Below are 19,899 nucleotides of genomic sequence, written 5' to 3' on the forward strand. Positions count from 1 at the left end.
GCACCTTTGAACAAAGAATCTCTTTCTTGAGATTCAATATGGACAGATTAAAAAAGTTACTGGTTCTCAGCATGGTTAGAACCAGAACTACACACTAAAAATGTTCTCTGATGGCATCATGCTGTTAAAAGACGATCAGAACATCACGAGGGTCTGGTGATGGTAAGATGGGGTCAGGTAAGGTGTTTGTGGTGCTGGGTAATAATGCACAGGATTTGCGTGATGTCCAGGTGGTGCGTACAGAAAAGAGTTCTGCGCAAAGGCAGGAGGTGCACAATGGTTCTGCTCCTCTCCTTCTTGACCTTCTTGTTCCTTCTTCCATTTGGTGCGCCGGTTCTGAAACCAGATCTTGACCTGTGTTTCAGACAGACGGAGGGCTGAGGCGATGCAGTGGCGCTCGAACACGGACAGATAGTGGCTGTTCTGGAAGCTTCGCTCCAGGATGCGCAGCTGATCCAGTGTGAACGCGGTGCGGATCCGCTTTGACTTTCCCTTTGTGCCAGAAATGCTGTGGATGTCCTGAGGTGAAGTTGACTTGACAGTGTCTTTATTTACTGAAATGTGAGAAATTTCCATTACAATATTATAATCAGTGTGTGAATTATTGAATTTAAATTGTATTGTGGCACCCCAGCTGACAAATATGCTCTATGAACTTTTTGCTAATATTCCCATTAAGTTATGAAATCGTTAGTGAGTTCAAAACGTCCAGATTTAAACGTTTTAAAAACCTTTTTGGCCATTCGAATTCGAATGTTAATGGAAAATTCCATTTTGTAATTTTGGAAACATGAATGTTACTTTTGAATGTTCTCTGAACGGTCTAAAAAATAAATAAATAAATAAATAAACCTTGGATGAGGTCCAACTAAAATGTTTCACCATACACTGCCCTCTCCTGGAGAATCTCCTGAAGGATTTTTCATTTGGAAATTTACAAAATTGGTCGTTACGTAATCACTATTTTCTACAACTACATAAAAATGAATGTAATACATTTTTAAACACACTACTTAACTTTTTAAAACGCATTTATTTTCTCAAATGAAAGGCTGAAACTCACTTGAGCTTTCCTGCGTCCTGACGTCTCTCTGCGTGTCCTGATGCTTCCCGTTGAATTTGGAGGAATCCAGAATGTCTGCGATGGAAAAGGAGGTTTTTCCCTGCAGTGCAGAATTGCCAGTTCCTTCATGCATCCTGACAGACAGTTCCAACAGCAGCAAGTAAATGTGTGCGTATAACTACAGTACTGTGATATCTGACTATCTCTCCGCTTATATACACCTCAAACAGACACGTGTAAAATTAACATGTTAAAGGACCTCAGTGTGTTTAAAGCAAACCTTTAAACTCCTCCTTTACACACTTTAACATGTGAATGTGTCTCAGTGGGTGACACGTTTCCTTTTCAATTTATTGCCCTGCATCTGGTTAAAATGTGCCCTTTTCTGAAGAGCCGTGTAGTTTTTTGTATCAGTGCTTGTCGTTATTTGCAATTGTGTGATTTTACGGTGGTCGAGCGCGTGAGAAGCTGTTGTGATGCTAATTAATCGACTAAAGTCTTCCAGGAGAAAAGTTCTGAGGTGAGCACGTTTAAAACTAAAATAATAAAATGAGAATGAATTAGATAGGAAAAAAAAGGTCAAATTAAATTAGTGCTGTCGAATCGATTACCGGTAATCGCATCTAACATAAAAGTGTGTGTATAGGCTACACATAGGCTACATCTACAAACTTGTATGTTAGATGCGATTAATCGATTTGACAGCACTATATATAGTGTATTATATATTTTTAAATTATATTTAAAAATTCACAACTTTAATTTTAAGACATGTCTATATATTTCATTGAATATTTATATTTAACATTTATTTAAAAATAGAAAGTAAAATATATTTTTCTCTAAATGAAAAAAAAATAAAAAGGTAATTTTTATATTTTCTACTGTAGCTGCTCTGTACAAAACTAAGCAACAATTAAACATCTCAGTACATTGCATAATTGAATGCAAAATGCACGTAGGGACGTGCTCATTAAAAAACAAACACTTTAGAAACGCTTTACACTTTGTGTTTTGAAAAGTTGTATTTGTTTTAATTGGCATATTAAGATTATGCATGCAGGCAACAAAGATTGCAGAAGCAATTTTATTTTGCACCATCTAATGCAGCACAAAGTGTGCTCCTCTCCACCTTGATGAGTTGTGTGCACAGTGGGAGCATCCAGACAAAGGCTTTATGATGTTGTAAATAATCCCCAAAGCCTCCAGAGGTGGCCCTCCACGGCAGCTGCCAGGCGCCAATGCCAACTATGCTTCTGGTATTCACTGAGCGAGGCTTAGCCGGCCCACCGGGACAATTAGCAGATGTCACCAGTGTCTCTGACCCTGCCTGACCTGCGTCTTTGTCCGGGCCGCTGAGGATGAGGAGGTGCACCAGCAAGGGTCCTGCAGAAGGAGTGTGCCTGGAGCTTCGCTGCTTTACAGCTCAATTACACACGAGAAGTTCTCTAGTGGTGCTGTTGAAAACAGATTAACCTTATTAACCTACACTTCTTTCTTAGAGTCTTTTGAAGTTGAACACGTATAAATTATTGACCACTGTGTGGGTCAGCTGATATGGACTTTAATTGCCAATGTGATGCGATATCTATAGAGTTTTTAAAAAGGCAAAATGTGTGCCATAACTCCCATAAGATTTTGTTTAATTGAAAATAATTGCATCTAAAAAATAATCTTGAACATTTAATCTATTTTTTTTTAAATAATTTTGTCCATGATATCATGTATTTGCAATTGTGTGATTTTTACGGTGGTCGAGCGCATAAATAGTTGTTGTGATACTAATTAAATCGACTAACGTCTTCCAGAATAAAAGTTCTGAGGTCTCCGGAATAGCGTGTTTAAGTTAAACTAAAATATTTTAATAAATTAATATAAAAAAGTATTTATTATTATTGAATTTAGAATTAAACTGAATATTTAAAGTAAAAGAGTAATATTGTGAAATATTATTAAAATTTTTACAACAGTTTTCTATGTGAATATATTATAAAATGTCATTTATTCCTGTGATCAAAGCTTAATTTTCAGCATCATCACTCCAGTCTTCAGTGTCACATGATCCTTCAGAAATCATTCTAATATAATTTGCTGCTCAATATATATTTCTGAAGCATTTCTGCTTCATATTTTTGTTCATATTTTCAAATCGATTAACCGCATTTTACAAAAGATTGTGTTTGTATGATATATATGTGTGTGTGTATATATAATATATACATACATACACAAACACACACATTTTACATTCATTTAACAATTAAAAACTAATATATATTTGAAAATAAAAATAAAAATAATTCTCCAGGTTGTTCTGCAATTAAACGAACCTGTTAAAGATTTCTGTATTACAGACTTGGCACAAAAAAATGCGATATTATTGTATTTTTGAGTTTGATTTTTACAAAGTGTTGATTCAGAATGAACCCACGAGGGGTCATTCTGTCTGTACGTCACAGATGGCCAACCATACATCAGCGAGATGGACAGAGAAAGCAGCATGTATAGGAACAATCCTCTTTTACATGCCATCAACAAGGCAATTCTCTCTCCGCGGGCGTCTGGCCTCTCTGCCTAACAACAGTCCATCACATAACTGTCCTGCAGTTTCAGAGGAACAAAAGGATGTTTTAGTAGTAATAGATGTTTAAACCGTGTTTTACAGGTTTACGATGGATCTGATGTCCTCTGTGTATTGAAAGAAAGAGACACTTTGATTTGTGGAAATAGTTTGTTTGCATTACGTTCAAGCATCTGTCCATACAGGAAGAAACTAGATGAAATTTTTGCCGTTAAACACTTGTTTTAAAATAAATAGGGTTGTTAATCTAAACTACAGAACTTATCTTGATAAAATAAAAATAAAAATCTTTACAATAAAATAAACAAATAAACTATGAGTAAAGTGTGATGACAAACGTTGATGTTGGCGTGACAAAGCCAGGTCTGAAAGTTTAAAATAACTTTGAACAGCTTCAAGTTTGAAGGTTTTACTCAGAGAAAGTAAAAAAAAAAAAAAAATGTTACTAGCATGATTTAACACACTGATAACATGTTTAGCATGTTGCTACTATGGTTAGCATGTTGTTAACACATTGCTATTATGTTTTAGCATATTGTTAGTATCTTGCTAACATGTTTTAACACATTGTTATGTCATTTTAACATGTTGTGAGCATTAGTATCATGTTGCTAGCATTATTTAACACATTGTTAACATGTTTTAGCATGTTGCTACCATGATTAGCATGTTGTTAACATGAGTTAACACTTTGTTAGCATGTTTTAGCATATTGTTAGTGTGTTGCTAACATGTTTTAACACGTCATTTTAACATGTTGCTAGCATTATTAGCATGTTGCTAGCATTATTTAACACATTGCTAACATGTTTTAGCATGTTGCTACCATGATTAGCATATTGTTAACATGAGTTAACACATTGTTAGCATGTTTTAGCGTATTGTTAGTATGTTGTTAACATGTTTTAACACATTGTTATGTCATTTTAACATGTTGCTAGCATTATTTAACACATTGTTAACATGTTTTAACATGTTGATACCATGATTAGCATGTTGTTAACATGAGTTAACACATTGCTTGCATGTTTTAGCATATTGTTAGTATGTTGTTAACATGTTTTAACACATTGTTATGTCATTTTAACATGTTGCTAGCATTATTGTCATGTTGCTAGCATGATTTAACACACTGATAACATGTTTTAGCATGTTGCTACTATGGTTAGCATGTTGTTAACACATTGGTATTATGTTTTAACATATTGTTAGTATGTTGTTAACGTGTTTTAACACATTGTTATGTCATTTTAACATGTTGTGAGCATTATTATCATGTTGCTAGCATGATTTAACACATTGTTAATGTTTTAGCATGTTGCTACCATGATTAGCATATTGTTACCATGAGTTAACACATTTCTAGCATGGTTTAGCATATTGTTAGTATGTTGCTAACATGTTTTAACACATTATGTCATTTTAACATGTTGTGAGCATTATTATCATGTTGCTAGGATGATTTAACACATTGTTAGCATGTTTTAGCATGTTGCTACCATGATTAGCATGTTGTTACCATGAGTTAACACATTGCTAGCATGTTTTAACATATTGTTAGTATGTTGCTAACATGTTTTAACACATTGTTATGTCATTTTAACATGTTGTGAGCATTATTATCATGTTGCTAGGATGATTTAACACATTGTTAGCATGTTTTAACATGTTGCTACCATGATTAGCATGTTGTTAACATGAGTTAACACATTGCTAGCATGTTTTAGCATATTGTTAGTATGTTGCTAACATGTTTTAACACATTGTTATGTCATTTTAACATGTTGCTAGCATTATTGTCATGTTGCTAGCATGATTTAACACATTGTTAGCATGTTTTAACATTTCGCTTACATGATTTAACACTTTTCTAAGATGACGTAGCATTTTTGCTAGCATGAATTAGCAGGTTTTAACACTTATCAATGTTGCTAATATTTAAAATGTGTGTTTAAAATAATGAAAAATATTTACAATACAAAACACAAAAAAATAAATAAATAAATAACTTTGAGGGTTAGAAGGGTTAACTGATGGTTAAAAAGATAAAGTCTTTTTAAAAGATATAATATAGCTATACTATACTATACTATACTATACTATACTATACTATACTAATACTATACTACTGCTTTCCACAGTAATTCAACAGTTGTCCGACAGGTGTCAGTGTGCGCGAGACCACAGGGTGGATCACGGACAGAATGGCAGCGATGAAGCCGCTGTGTTATCGCGAGATTTGAATCTCTGGTCGTCATTTGAAAGATGGCTGCTGAGGCGCGATCTGTGACCGAGAGAGACACAGCAGACGGGTGAGAACCAATTAAAACACGCTTTAATCAATGAAAACACTGATATTGTGTTATTAAACACATGAACAGATCTATAGTGCATCTCTGTGATATTAATATCGCTTTTTAACGTCAGAAACACTACAGCAACACTCGAGTCAAGTGTTAGAATGAATTGATGGTGTTTCGTCTTATTTATTTGAGATGTATCCCCTGTGATCTTTAATTTGACGTTTATATAATGAACATACTGATAGTTCTTACTGTAAATAAACATGATATTACCTTATTTACCCTAAAGGTCCTTGCCATAACAAAAGATTCGTTACTCTGACTGAGTTTCAACCTCTGTTGTGATTTGCATTCTGTCACTCATAAGAGCTGAATAGTAATAAATATGTGCTGATGATCAACTGTATAATAAATTATATATATGTGTCAGTGGTGTTGATATGTAAATGTGGGCTGTGATGTGGTTATGATTATGACCCCCTTAAATAATAAGTTGCTGATCAGTTCTGGCAGTTTTTATATCTCATAATAACTCCTACATGTGTGTGTTTTTGCAGCGATTCTTCATTTGGAGATCTGAACACAAACATGGAGACCGAGTCTTCCAGTGGAAAAGATACAATGGTATTGTGTTTGACACATGAGGAATTGTACTTTATGCATTTAACACGCATTACTTCTCTTATTGTGAATGATTTTCGCTGTTTCTCATATTGTTTATCTTCTTAACTGCTATTTCTGTATTTATATACTATTATAGTATTTATTAATATTTTGAATTAGCCTTTATTTTTATATTTTTAGTTTTCATTTAAATTTTAGTTTCAGCAATTGTTTATTTGCTTTAGTCATTTTTATTTTATATATGTTATCTATTTATCTATCTATATGTGTGTATATATGTATGTGTGTGTGTGTGTGTATAGATATAGATATATATACAGTGCTATGCATAAGTTTAGACACCCATACTAAAGTTGACTAAAAAGAGAAATAAAAAATCATCTTTTGGAAACTGAACTTAATGCCTTAATTTAAAAAATTAGGAAAAATCCAACCTTTAAGGACACCAATTGTCTTTGTGAATGAATTATGTATCGTAAATAAATAAATGTTCTTCCTTAAAATACAGGGTGCATAAGTTTGGACACCCCTATGTTAAATTCCCATAGAGGCAGGCAGATTTTTATTTTTAAGTATTTAAAAAAAAATTTTTTTAGGATACTATGCATCCTGATAAAGTTCCCTTGGCCTTTGGAATTAAAATAGCCCCACATCATCACATAGCCTTCACCATACCTAGAGATTGGCATGGGGTACTTTCCATAAGATCATCTCTCAATGCAAATCAAACTAGCTATTAGGCTAACTGAAATAAAACCATGCCAATCTCTAGGTATGGTGAATGCTATGTGATGATGTGGGGCTATTTTAATTCCAAAGGCCAAGGGAACTTTATCAGGATGCATAGTATCCTAAAAAATAAATTAAAAAAAATACTTAAAAATAAAAATCTGCCTGCCTCTATGGGAATTTAACATAGGGGTGTCCAAACTTATGCACCATGTATTTTAAGGAAGAACATTTATTTATTTACGATACATTATTCATTCACAAAGAAAATTGGTGTCCTTAAAGGTTGGATTTTTCCTAATTTTTTAAATTAAGGCATTAAGTTCAGTTTCCAAAAGATTATTTTTTATTCCTCTTTTTAGTCAACTTTAGTATGGGTGTCTAAACTTATGCATAGCACTGTATATATATATATATATATATATATATATATATATATATATATATATATATATATATATATAATCTAGGTAGGTAGGTAGGTAGGTAGGTAGGTAGGTAGATAGATAGATAGATAGATAGATAGATAGATAGATAGATAGATAGATAGATAGATAGATAGATAGATAGATAGATAGATAGATATGTAGCTTTAATTAATTTCATTAGTTTTAGTAATTTTAGTACTTTAACATAAACTTATTTCAGTTAAGCTAGATAAACAAGTTTTTTTTAAGTTAAAGTTTTTCATCTAATAATATATATATATTTTATTTTATTTTATTTTTTATTTTTTATTTCAGCTTTATTTCAATTACTGATTTTTTTTTTAAATAGTTTTTGTTTTATTTAACAATAACTCCACTGCTTCTTAATTCTTTTATTGAAATCAATTCCCCATTGATAATTGAAGTATAACATTTTGTATATAAAAGTCCTAATACCTCATTGAATATACTGTGTTACTCGGAAATGTCAAGTCACCTTTATCTCTATCGCACTTTATACAAGACAGATTGTTTCAAAGTAGATTTACAGTTATAAAAATAAAAATGCAAACAGAATTCAATTCAGTTCTGCTGTAAAGCAGCTCTAAAAAGACAGTAGTGTCATTATTCAGCTGAAATCAGTTCAGTGTTGTTGATTCATTTTGGTTCAGTAAGTAACTGTGTAAAGTACATCAATTTTGAAATCAGTTCAGTTCAGCTATAACCATTACAGAAGTCAAATGGCTAAAGAATGTGCTGTTTCATGGTGGCTTTCAAGCAGGTTTTCAGTACAACATAAGATTGTGTGTTTGGGTCCTCAGGACACGGCCGGGGACAGTTCTGAGGCGGCGGACACACAGACGGGCTCTGGAGACGATGAGAGCGGCCGTCAGCTGGGGGAAGTGGAGCTGCAGTGTGCGCTTTGCATGAAGTGGTTTACAGCAGACACGTTCAGCATTGACACGGCGTGCGTTGCTCTCTTATTATCTGAGATGGACGGGTGTCCCACAAGCATGTACTTACACTGTATGCTTTCTCATTCCTGCAGAACTTGCCTGCCGTTCATGACCAATTATGTGTTTCACTGCAACGTGTGTCACCACAGTGGGAACACGTACTTTTTGAGGAAACAAGCAAGTGAGTGGATCTGTTTGATTTTGTTGAATTAGTGATCACTGTTGCATTCTGCTGTTTGAATCGTTTCTAGTGATGCACTGATCAGGATCTTTCATGGCCAATTCTGATATCGGTTGCTGATTTTTATTTTTATTTTTATTTCAAATTTATTTGCTCTATTACAAGCCAAACTTAAACAAAAAAATCTCTGTAGCCATTTGAAATGAGAAGCAACTACTGCGTTTTAATCACAATCCAAACAAAGATTCTACAAACATGTAGTATGAGCAGTTGTTTTGGATTTAAATTAAATTGTACCATTTCAAGATTTAACGTATAAACAGAGTGGTCTGACTCTAGATTTGAGAAATTATTCTACATAAAACATACTTGCATAAAACAAAAACAGCAGACTGAATTTATGTGTATGTGTGTATATATATATATATATATAAATATATATATATATATATATATGAAGAGTTCAGATGCAAAAACCTCTAAATGCCATCTGAAATTTCCTCCTAGAATGATCATTTTTATCAAGCTCGTATATTTAAGTTCAGTAATTTAACTTAAATGGCAATGAAAATTACCTATTAACTGCCATTTAAGTGAAATTATTGAAATTTAAATATACAAGCTTGATAAAAATGATCATTCTAGGAGGAAATTTCAGATGGCATTTAGAGGTTTTTGCATCTGAACTCTTCATATATATATATATATATATATATATATATTAGTGTTGTCAAAGTACTTCGGTACCAAGTCGGTACTGAAAATGTGACGATACCAGCATTTCTGTAGTACCGGGTATATTCGGTATCCACTAATAGGCAGCTGCTTTAAAGGGATAGTTCACCCAAAAATTTAAATTCTATCATTGTTTACTCATCCTCAAGTTGTTCCAAACCTGTATGAGTTTCTTTGTTCTGCTGAACACAAAGGAAGATATTTGGAAGAATGTTTGTAATCAACAGATCTCGGTCCCCATTGACTACCATAGTATGGAAGTCAATGGGGACCGAGATCTGTTGATTACAAACATTCTTCCAAATATCTTCCTTTGTGTTCAGCAGAACAAAGAAACTCATACAGGTTTGGAACAACTTGAGGATGAGTAAACAATGATAGAATTTAAATTTTTGGGTGAACTATCCCTTTAAGTCGCTTCCGTGTTTTTATCTAAGCGCGGGGCTCCAGACTAACTTTTTTATTGGAGCACTGCCTGTAGCCGATATATATAGTGTCCAGAGCATGTGAGCGGAGTGGAGCGGGAGCGAGCGGGGAGCGCGAGCGGGCGGATCTTGGACAGAGCGCAGAGCGGCAATTTCAAAAGGACGGAGCGTCGCATTTCCCGCTCCAATTTCGCTCCGCTCCGCTCACACCACGAGTCTGAAGCATGCTCAGTCAAGCCTGACCCTGAATCCATTTGTCTTGCACAGTCATCAACAGTAGACTATTTTCAGGCAAAACTCGGCTCAATAATGGAGTTCAAAAAGTAAAATGAGAATTCATACAGGTGTAGCCTATCAATATAAGTCGCTCCGGAGTAGCCTATAAGGCGCATCAGTCAAAAAATGCGCCATGAAGAAGAAAAAACATAGGCCTAGCCTCGCACTGGACTATAAGTCACATTTATTTAGAAATTTATAAAAAAAAAAAAAAAAGGTGTTATGGACGGGACAGTTCTCCGTTACGGACGTGAGCGCTCTGAAAGCGGCACTAAGACTGCTTTAAAACTTTCACTCAGACCTCAAACAGAAAGCACAAAGCCTGTCTTTAAAATTAATTTCGTTTTGTATTAATTGTATCTTAATTTTAATCAAGGTTTCATCAACCATTGTCTGGATTTAATAAGAAGTAAATATATTAGAAAATAGATAACCACGATACGAAGGCGCCGACGTGAACCTGGAGTTTGTCTCATGAATGAACCGAAACTCAGCGTATAGCCTACTTGCCTCACACACCTGAGACATATATATAAAGCTTGAAATGTCTACTTTTAAACAGAACAATTCAAAACGAATGTGCATTTCTCTCAGGCGCGTTCACTACTGCGAAGATCACGAGTCAGCATCTTTCCAGCCGACAGACATAAAATTTTTTAAAATGTCTTCTGCTATATTTTACATATTCATAATCATTTTGCCGGTTCGTTGTGACAGCTTTTAGGTGCCCTTACATGTTACGTGAACGCATCAGCACTGAAAACATAGAGATTTTTTTTTCTTTTGGGGGCATTTTGTTTGTTTTCAGACTTTCTCATTTGCCTGCGCGATGTTAGAGGACGCTGTTAATAAAGTTGCGAGTAGGCCTACACATTGGATTCACGTTTATTATTATAGGCTATTTAAAAAAATACCCCAGTTTTTATGCCAGTCGTATCATTTTAATCATTTTTGTTGTATTTATCCGCCACACACCTTGAAGGCCGGTCCGTGTCTGATATTGTCTGATTTTAAACCGGTCCGTGGCGCAAAAAAGGTTGGGGACCGCTACAAGTGATATACATGTAGATTTTTTTTCCTTTTTTGGAGCGAGCGGGGGGTGATTTGAGTGGAGCGCGAAGCAAACTGCGTTGAGCGCTGAGCGAAAATGAGCGGAGCGGCCTGATGTAGCTTTGAGCGGGGGAGCGGAGGGGTGAACAGTTCAGTGAGCGATGAGCGGAGATTCTCACCGCTCCACTCCGCTCACATGCTCTGATAGTGTCTGTATATTAAACTGCAAAAAGACTATTTAAATATTAACCCTGCATGTTCTGCTTGTCTCTGTGTGAATGAATGGCACAGACGCACGGTTTCATTTACTCTACACACACACAGACATACACACACACACACACACACACACACACACACACACACACACACACACACATACACACACACACACACACTGAAGCACGAGTGACGCTCGCACTTGTTTTCAGTCTCTGCTGCCTCACGATATGATGACATGATGAAATTCATCTCCAGAGCCGCTCTGAGAGTCACTTCATTAGCATTTTACTGTTTAATTTGAGAAAAAACTATCTTCATATCATACACACACAGAAACTCAAAGGTCTTCACGGCGACCCGTCAAAATAAAAGTTCGGTTTAACTTGAAGAAATTGACAGAAATAATTAGGCTTCTGTACAGTAGATTTAGCCACGTCTTCATGGGAGTTTTTTATAAGCAATATTTACGTTTAAACAGCATGTAGCCTTTAATGCTTATATGTATTATTTACTTATGATTACCGTCTTAAATAAAGTCATTGAATTGAATTTAATATTTTTTTCAAATAGTTAAATAAAATAGAAAAATAGTTCCAACAGATTTTGCTGTGGTACCAAAATAGGTACCAAGAACCGTAAAATTTTAATGGTATCGGTACCGACTGCTGGAATTTTGGTACCATGACATCCCTAATATATATATTAGCGTCGCAAACAGTCTTCTGGTGCGCCTGTGCTCTCCTTTCCTCTCTGTGTCCCATCTCTGTATAAACAATACTGAAAACAGGACGTTAAGACAGGCCAGTTTACAATATTACTTTGTAATATTTCCACACAAATGACATTTTGGGAAATAGTTGCAATGCAGTTTGTGTCCAAGTCCAGAACCGAGATCATCGGACACACACAAAAAAAAGATGGCCGGTCGACCGGTGCATCTCTAATTGTTACATAGGTAGTGTGCAGTGAAGCACATCAGTATTACATTCTGAACATGTTTTTTTTTCCCCATCTTTTTTAATTGTGGAATGGTTTTATATCCACAGATCTGAAGGAGATGTGTCTCACCGCTTTGGCAAATCTGACATGGAGGTCCAGAACTCAAGAGGAGCATCCCAAAACAATGTTCTCTAAAGATAAGGTACACTTTCAGCTGAAGTTGACTGATTGTAGTGCCATGTTTTTCATATTGTGGTTTCAGTGGTGTTGTTTGGTTTCTTGTAAAGGACATCATTCCTTTCATTGACAAATACTGGGAGTGTATGACGACTCGTCAGAGGCCTGGCAAACTGACGTGGCCAAATAATATTGTCAAGACTATGGTGAGTAATTGAGATGTTTGAGAGATTCTCTTGAGTCTTAATATGTCTGTAATGTGGATTGTAGAGTTTTATAAAGGTTGACTTGTGTTGTTTGGACTTAAGATTAAAGAGCGTGATGTTTTCCTGGTGAAAGAACATCCCGACCCCGGCAGCAAAGACCCTGAAGAGGACTATCCCAAATTTGGTTTGCTTGATCAGGTGCGACTCATAACTCTTTTTAAAGTGTTTTCTTACTGTATACACAGAGTGGTTATTATTATCAGTGTTGCTACGCAGTTCAGAAAAGTATGGAATTTGATTTGAGTTATTTCTAGGTCTGAATAACTATGGGGAAAAAGGAAAACCGAATATGGAAAAATATTTGTGTTTCACAACTTTTGCCTCCATTCAGTTTTCTACAATATAAAATTAGGAATTTCTAAAAAATAAATGTATCATTCAATAGCAAAAGTTTAGCGATCGTTGAATACAACTGAATGAATTCAAAGCAAAGGTTTTCATTAAGCCGTGTCCTAACTACACGCGACACGACGCGTAATAAAAGGTTATTTTCCATGTTAATCAGAGTGTTTGTCCTAACGAGCCGCGACGGCGACACGTGACGATTCTATCTTAGAAACGGTTTCTATTTTTCTGCGACGTCGCGCTGGAACAATAAACACAAAGTGTGGCAATGATAATCTCAGGTACTGTTTATGTGCTTTATTTAATGTTAAAAGCGTGTAATGTGACTTTGAATACCATTTAGTGCTCCAGCTTTGTGGCTGTAAAAGCAACAATGGATATAATTCACCTCAGATCTTGAAACAAGAACGTTCAAACTGTGAACAAACAAGTGTATTATTTGACAAAGATTGTTTAAGTAACTCAGCCTATGTGTTTTTAATAATGTTTAAATGGTGTAATATTTGTGAATTTGATTATGTAGCAATTATCCATTTTCTTGCAAGACTCCGCCCACACGCTGTTCTGATTGGCTGTGGGTTTTGATTGATTTGACACATCTCGCAGTCGCGTCGCATCTAGTGTGGACAGACAAATTATTTGTCGCTGGAATCTTATGGCATCGCGTCTGGTTAGGACACGGTGTTACGCAAATCTGTTTGTCTTTAACATTAAGCAAGTCTCTTTTGAACTTCACTAAATGAATGCGCGTGTGCCACTCAAACCAGAAACCGATAAAGGGGCAAACGATCATCTAAATCAGACTGTACTTTGCTGTTTGGTGATCTTGCAACATCAAACCACATTTACATGATCAAACCGATGTGTCAGAGGTAAATTTAAGCAATTAATAAAGCGTTTTAGGTTCTTCATTATTTAAGTGCATGTTATCACTTTACGCACACACAAAAAAAAATGCTGTATGAACCATTTATGTTAAATATGGTCTGAAAATCGTACAGATAGGTTTGAAAATTAGAATTTTACATCTATTTTAGACAGACGTAAAAACTTAATTATCTTGGAAACAGGAGCCAATTATTTGTTTTATTTGTCAAATTTGAATTCAACACATCAATATACATAACAAAAATAGTACATTTTATCTCTGAAACAGATGACTACTAAGAAATTGTAGACCAGTGTTATAAATGAAGGGGATGCATTGCATTGCATTGTGGGATACAGTATTTGGTGGGGCAAAAGAACGGATTTCATATAGAATGCATATTGTATACTAACATCATACCCAGTTTTCCGTTTTACTGATCTTCAGACTACTTTAATAATTTGAGTTTGTTATATGTTCTGTATTTGGTTTTATTCAGGATCTGGGCAATATTGGGCCGTCGTATGACAACCAGAAGCAGGTGACAACCATCACAGGCGCTGGAGGGTTGAACGGTAAGACAGAATGCTCTAAGCTCTAGAAATTGTTAAAGTTGCATATTTAATTCTGAATGCTGAGGGAGTTCCTTTAAAGCTGTGCGTTGTATTCCAGGTGGATCAAGTTTTTCAGGTGAATATGGATCGTTTTTGGTGTGGCTTTTGAAATCGGAGGCTGGTGTTTGGTTTGGTGCTCCTGTAACTTCCCCCTCGCTTTGCATTGATCTTTTCCCTCTTGATTGACTTGCTTGCTCCTTTTGGCCACGTCTCCTTAATCTGCAGCCTGATGTCGGCACTATTCATGTTTCTGTGTGCTTGTGCCCCCTCTCTTCCCTGTTAGACAACGAAAATCTAACCGTCATGTCTTTTGGCACATATCAATGGACTGTCGCTGAAACATATTGCTTTCACACTTTATCGTTGTGTTTGTCAAACGCTGACCATTAGATTGAACTCAATCCCTGATCAACACTCAGCTGGGCTGCTCTGTTTGTAAACTGCTGCAAGCATTTAGGTTTGGGCTTTAAAGGTGCTGTATGTAAGTTTTTCACTGTACTAATGCATAAAAATACCATATGTTTGCAGATATTTAGGAAACATGCTGAGTTCACATACTGGTTTCTCTGGAAAACACTTCCACAGCAAGTTATTTTACTTTGAAATGTCCGTTCCGTGTTGGAATGTCTGTTTTGGTTTTGGTCTGTGGGAAACCGCACGTTGCCAATTTACCCAAAAGTATTTCGCCACCACAGGTTGCCAGTTGGTGGAAAACACAGCATTATGCAGTCATGGAAGCCAGTGAACAAACTGGGTCAGAGATCAGATTCTACCCGACCTAAAAAGCCTCCGCACCCATCTAAAAATCTCGATGAACTGGAGCATATTAAAACGCGATATCAACTTATCATAAAACGACTCAGTAACTTACTCAGTAAGTCTACTTACTCACGCTCGTTCCTGTTGCGTGTCCCCAATCTGGCAACCCGCGTGAGCGTCGATTCTGAGCAGGAGGGAGCGGGGGAAACAACTCTCTCCAATATCTTGAATTTGGACCCATTTCAACCGCTAGCTGTCAATCTCACATACTGCACCTTTAAGTTAGCTTTGGATGATCAGAGCATGTGAATCAGGCTGAGGTTGATTCTGCATCATCAGTTTTTGAATCGAGACTCTGGTATGGATCTGTCACAGGTGGGCTTCCTCCAGCGGCCACAGGAAAAGGCAGAGGAGCCAAACGCAAACAACAGCAGCAACAAGACGGAGCCACAGCTGGAACGGCCAAGAGAACCCGCAGGTACGACAACAAGCACATCTTAAAGGATTAGTTCACTTCAGAATAAAAATTTCCTGATAATTTACTCACCCCAATGTCATCCAAGATGTTCATGTCTTCCTTTCTTCAGTCGAAAAGAAATTAAGGTTGAGGAGAACATTCCAGGATTTTTCTCCATTTAGAGGACTTCAACGCGTTGAAGGTCCAAATTGCAGTTTCAATGCAGCTTCAAAGGCTCTACACGATCCCAGACGAGGAATAAGTGTCTTATCTAGCCAAACCATCGGCCAATAAAAAAATAAAAAAACATTTATATACTTTTTAACCACAAATGCTCATCTTGCACGTCCACGACTTCACACATTACGTAATCACACTGGAAAGGTCAGGCGGTAACCTGACGTAGGCGGAAACTCATTTTCTCCTCCAACTTCAGAATCGTCACATCATTGTTTTACCTTTTATTTATATATATTTCTCATGTAAATGGCATTTGACTTTAGTCTTTGCACGTTCGCTTTGTAAACACTAGGTCTGTACTTCCCCCTACGTCCCGCTTGACCTTTCAACGTGATTACGTAATGTGTGGCGCATCACAGCTGGTGCAAGATGAGCATTTGTGGTTAAAAAGTATATAAATATATATATATTTTTAGAAATTGGCCGATGGTTTGGCTAGATAAGACACTTATTCCTCGGCTGGGATCATGTGGAGCTCTTTGAAGCTGCAATTTGGACCTTCAACCCATTGATAACCATTGAAGTCCTCTATATGGAGAAACATCCTGGAATTTTTCCCTCAAAAACCTTAATTTCTTTTTCGACTGAAGAAAGAAAGACATGAACATCTTGAATGACGTGGGGGTGAGTAAATTATCAGGAAATTTTAATTCTGAAGTGAACTAATCCTTTGAAGTTGACATGAAATGAAATTTCACCCTATCTGTTTTGTAAATGCAAAAAAATCCTGATCGGAGCAAAACATTACTCTTTGTTTTAGTGACCCGCTGTTCTCAGCGCAGCGCCTGCCACCTCATGGTTACCCTCTTGAGCACCCCTTCAACAAGGACGGGTATCGCTACATCCTAGCCGAGCCGGATCCTCACGCTCCTGACCCGGAGAAACTGGAGCTGGACTGCTGGGCCGGGAAGCCCATCCCTGGAGACCTGTACCGCGCGTGTCTGTATGAGCGAGTGCTGCTGGCGCTGCACGACAGAGGTACATGTGACATCTAGGGCTGCGTTTCCCAAAAGCATCGTTATGCTGGGTACACACCAAAAGATAATCGGGCTGATTTTGGGCCGATTTCCCCCCTTCCGACAATCCTAGCTTATGTCCCGATTATCTTGATGGTTCAACAGATTATCTTATCAGATTTTCCCTTGGTGTGAGGTGTGTTAAGAGTGTCCGAACCTGCTCGGAAGAACGTCGGAGCCGCCCCGATCGCGAATCGTAAATATTCAACATGTTTAATATTTACGATCAGAAATCCTGATGTGTGGGGGGAACCCCGAGGACAAACGCGCGCACGTTCTGGAGATTATCACGTGAAACAAAACAATATCCAATCAGAAAGCGAGATGATGGAAGACACGGTCATTCTCACACACACACACACACACACACACTTGCAGGAAGCTGAGTGTTAAGGGTTCAGTGAGGCTCTATAGAGGGATTAAATAACTTTTTCTAAAGAGACAATAAATCCAATAAAGAATAAATAAAGACAATAAAGAATGAATATATTTCTGTATAAAAGGTTATATATAATGGTGTGTACAATGATTTTTTTCACGTGAATTTTCTGTGAAAATCATTCCAAACACTATCATCGCAATTTCTTCCTGCATATCGTCCGCCATGCTTATTCTGAAGTCTCGCGAGATGTCCTGTGGTCACAGTCGAGACTCTGGTTGAAAATCTGTTTGTGTGTGCTGTCTTTGTCACATCATGGCACACCACACACACTATAGGAGCAAAACGCTTAAATCTAGGATTGTTTGTCCTCATGTTTGTGGTCTATCACAGTTTGAAAATCGTATAAGATGTAAAAAGTCTTTTGGTGTGTACCCAGCATTAGGCAACTATGTTCGCAAGTTCCGTCGTTATCACCATAGTTCCACGAGTCGATGTTTCCCGAAGCCATCGTTCTAATGAACATTCGCAAACAGCATTGCAAACTTGTGTGTTTGGAACGACAGCTTTGACCTGTGGTTAGAAGTAGAGTTTCTAGTTTGCATGACATGTGGACTCAATAAATCCTTATCTTGAGCCAAATAAGCAAGATGACATTCAGTACAACCTGTGTCTTTCATATAGAATACATACAAATGTCATTTACGTCTTTTAGTTTGTCAAGAGATTTAAAGCACCGTTTTTGAAGAGTGCGCATGTGCGAACGTACTCTACTATGTAAGAACGAGCCAATGATTGAATCTGGAAATAGAGCAAAATAACTGAGCAAAATAAGAAATAGTCCTCAGATGCCATAGTGGGTTACGTCGTTGTACGGGAAACACACCCCAGAACAGCCAATCAAAATAAAGCTTGTGCATGCATGGTGGTTTACTATCTTTTTGACTGTTTCAGCTCCACAGCTAAAGATTTCAGATGACCGCTTGACGGTGACCGGAGAGAAGGGCTACTCGATGGTCCGAGCGTCTCATGGGGTCAGAAAGGGCTCGTGGTATTTTGAGGTCACTGTGGACGAGATGCCTCCGGACACTGCGGCTCGGCTGGGCTGGTCTCAGCCTTTAGGTCTGTCCTGTAATAACGCTTTTCAGCCTGCTAACTGTTACAGAAGCTGTCTGTATTTCTTTGAAAATAAATACTGTTTTTTATCATCTGAAATGTGCTGCGACTTGTAAAATGCAATTAAACGCAAGCATGCAAAACGTGCAAAATATATTTAGCTTTGAGCTGAATGTGAGAGGTACACTACTGGTCAAAAGTTTGGAATAATTTATTTGATCGAAAACACAGTAAAAAACGTAATATTGTGAAATCTTATTACAATTCAGCTTATTTTTATTAGCTGGGTAAAAAGTCAGTGTCACTGGAAATTATTATTGTCTTTACAACAGTTTAAACTACATACATACATACGTATGTATGCATGTATAATACATTTATTTATTCATAAATATTTATCCATAAATAAATAATTGTATTTATTTATAAAAAAAATTTTATATATATATTTATTTATAAAAAAAACATATATATAAATAAATTATATTTATTTACCTATAAATAAATAAATATAATCAAATATATATAGATAATTTGACTATTATATCTATTTCTTTATAAATATATATATATATATATATATATATATAATTTATTTATATATATATTTTTTTTTTATTATTATATATATATATATATATATATATATATATATATATATATACACACAAAAAAACTAATATTGTAAAATCTTATATATTATAAAATATATAAAAATAAATTATATTTATTTACCTATAAATAAATAACTATAAACAAATATATATATATATAATCTGACTATTATATCTATTTCTTTATAAATATATATATATATATATATATACACAAAAAAAAAATTTTGTGAAATCTTATTACAATTCAAAATATATTGAATATATATAGTAAAATGTAGTTTATTCCTGTGATCAAAGCTGAATTTTCAGCATCATTACTCCAGTCTTCAGTGTCACATGATCCTTCAGAAATCATTCTAATATGATGATTTGCTAATATGATTCAGATTTGCATTAAATAAATGTAAGCTCTTTATAAATGTACTTATTTTTCATTTCACTTCTGTACCATTAAATTTAATTAATTTGTTGTGGAGTTAGGGGAACTATTTTAGATGTTATTTACCTGTCTGTGTGTGTGTGTGTGTCTGTTG

General features: G+C 35.9%; 2 protein-coding genes across 4 annotated transcripts in view; one reads left to right on the top strand and one right to left on the bottom strand.

Annotated features, from left to right (window-relative positions):
- pnx (posterior neuron-specific homeobox) lies at positions 1-1,196 on the bottom strand (the record flags this gene model as incomplete). Its single annotated transcript, XM_084400849.1, has 2 exons — positions 1-554; positions 1,064-1,196. The coding sequence occupies 2 exons, from the start codon at positions 1,194-1,196 to the stop codon at positions 136-138; spliced, it is 552 nt and encodes a 183-aa protein (XP_084256975.1). The 3' UTR covers positions 1-135.
- The window catches only part of ash2l (ash2 like, histone lysine methyltransferase complex subunit), a 22,583-nt gene continuing 3,766 nt past the window's right edge, over positions 1,083-19,899 (top strand). Inside the window, exons 1-13 of one of the 3 annotated variants that reach the window (XM_084400845.1) lie at positions 1,083-1,231; positions 5,786-5,956; positions 6,505-6,571; positions 8,550-8,695; positions 8,777-8,865; positions 12,620-12,714; positions 12,800-12,895; positions 12,998-13,093; positions 14,668-14,743; positions 14,823-14,858; positions 15,917-16,019; positions 16,999-17,216; positions 18,588-18,755. In XM_084400845.1, coding sequence (XP_084256971.1) covers positions 5,910-5,956; positions 6,505-6,571; positions 8,550-8,695; positions 8,777-8,865; positions 12,620-12,714; positions 12,800-12,895; positions 12,998-13,093; positions 14,668-14,743; positions 14,823-14,858; positions 15,917-16,019; positions 16,999-17,216; positions 18,588-18,755 — 1,237 coding nt within the window. In that variant the 5' untranslated portion in view covers positions 1,083-1,231; positions 5,786-5,909. Of the gene's footprint in view, positions 1,232-5,785; positions 5,957-6,504; positions 6,572-8,549; positions 8,696-8,776; positions 8,866-12,619; positions 12,715-12,799; positions 12,896-12,997; positions 13,094-14,667; positions 14,744-14,822; positions 14,859-15,916; positions 16,020-16,998; positions 17,217-18,587; positions 18,756-19,899 lie in introns of those variants that run through there. The other 2 variants (XM_084400846.1, XM_084400847.1) reach the window with 2 other exon arrangements.

The sequence above is a fragment of the Rutilus rutilus genome (genome assembly GCF_951802725.1).
Source record: "Rutilus rutilus genome assembly, chromosome: 25".
NCBI classification, from domain to species: domain Eukaryota; kingdom Metazoa; phylum Chordata; class Actinopteri; order Cypriniformes; family Leuciscidae; genus Rutilus; species Rutilus rutilus.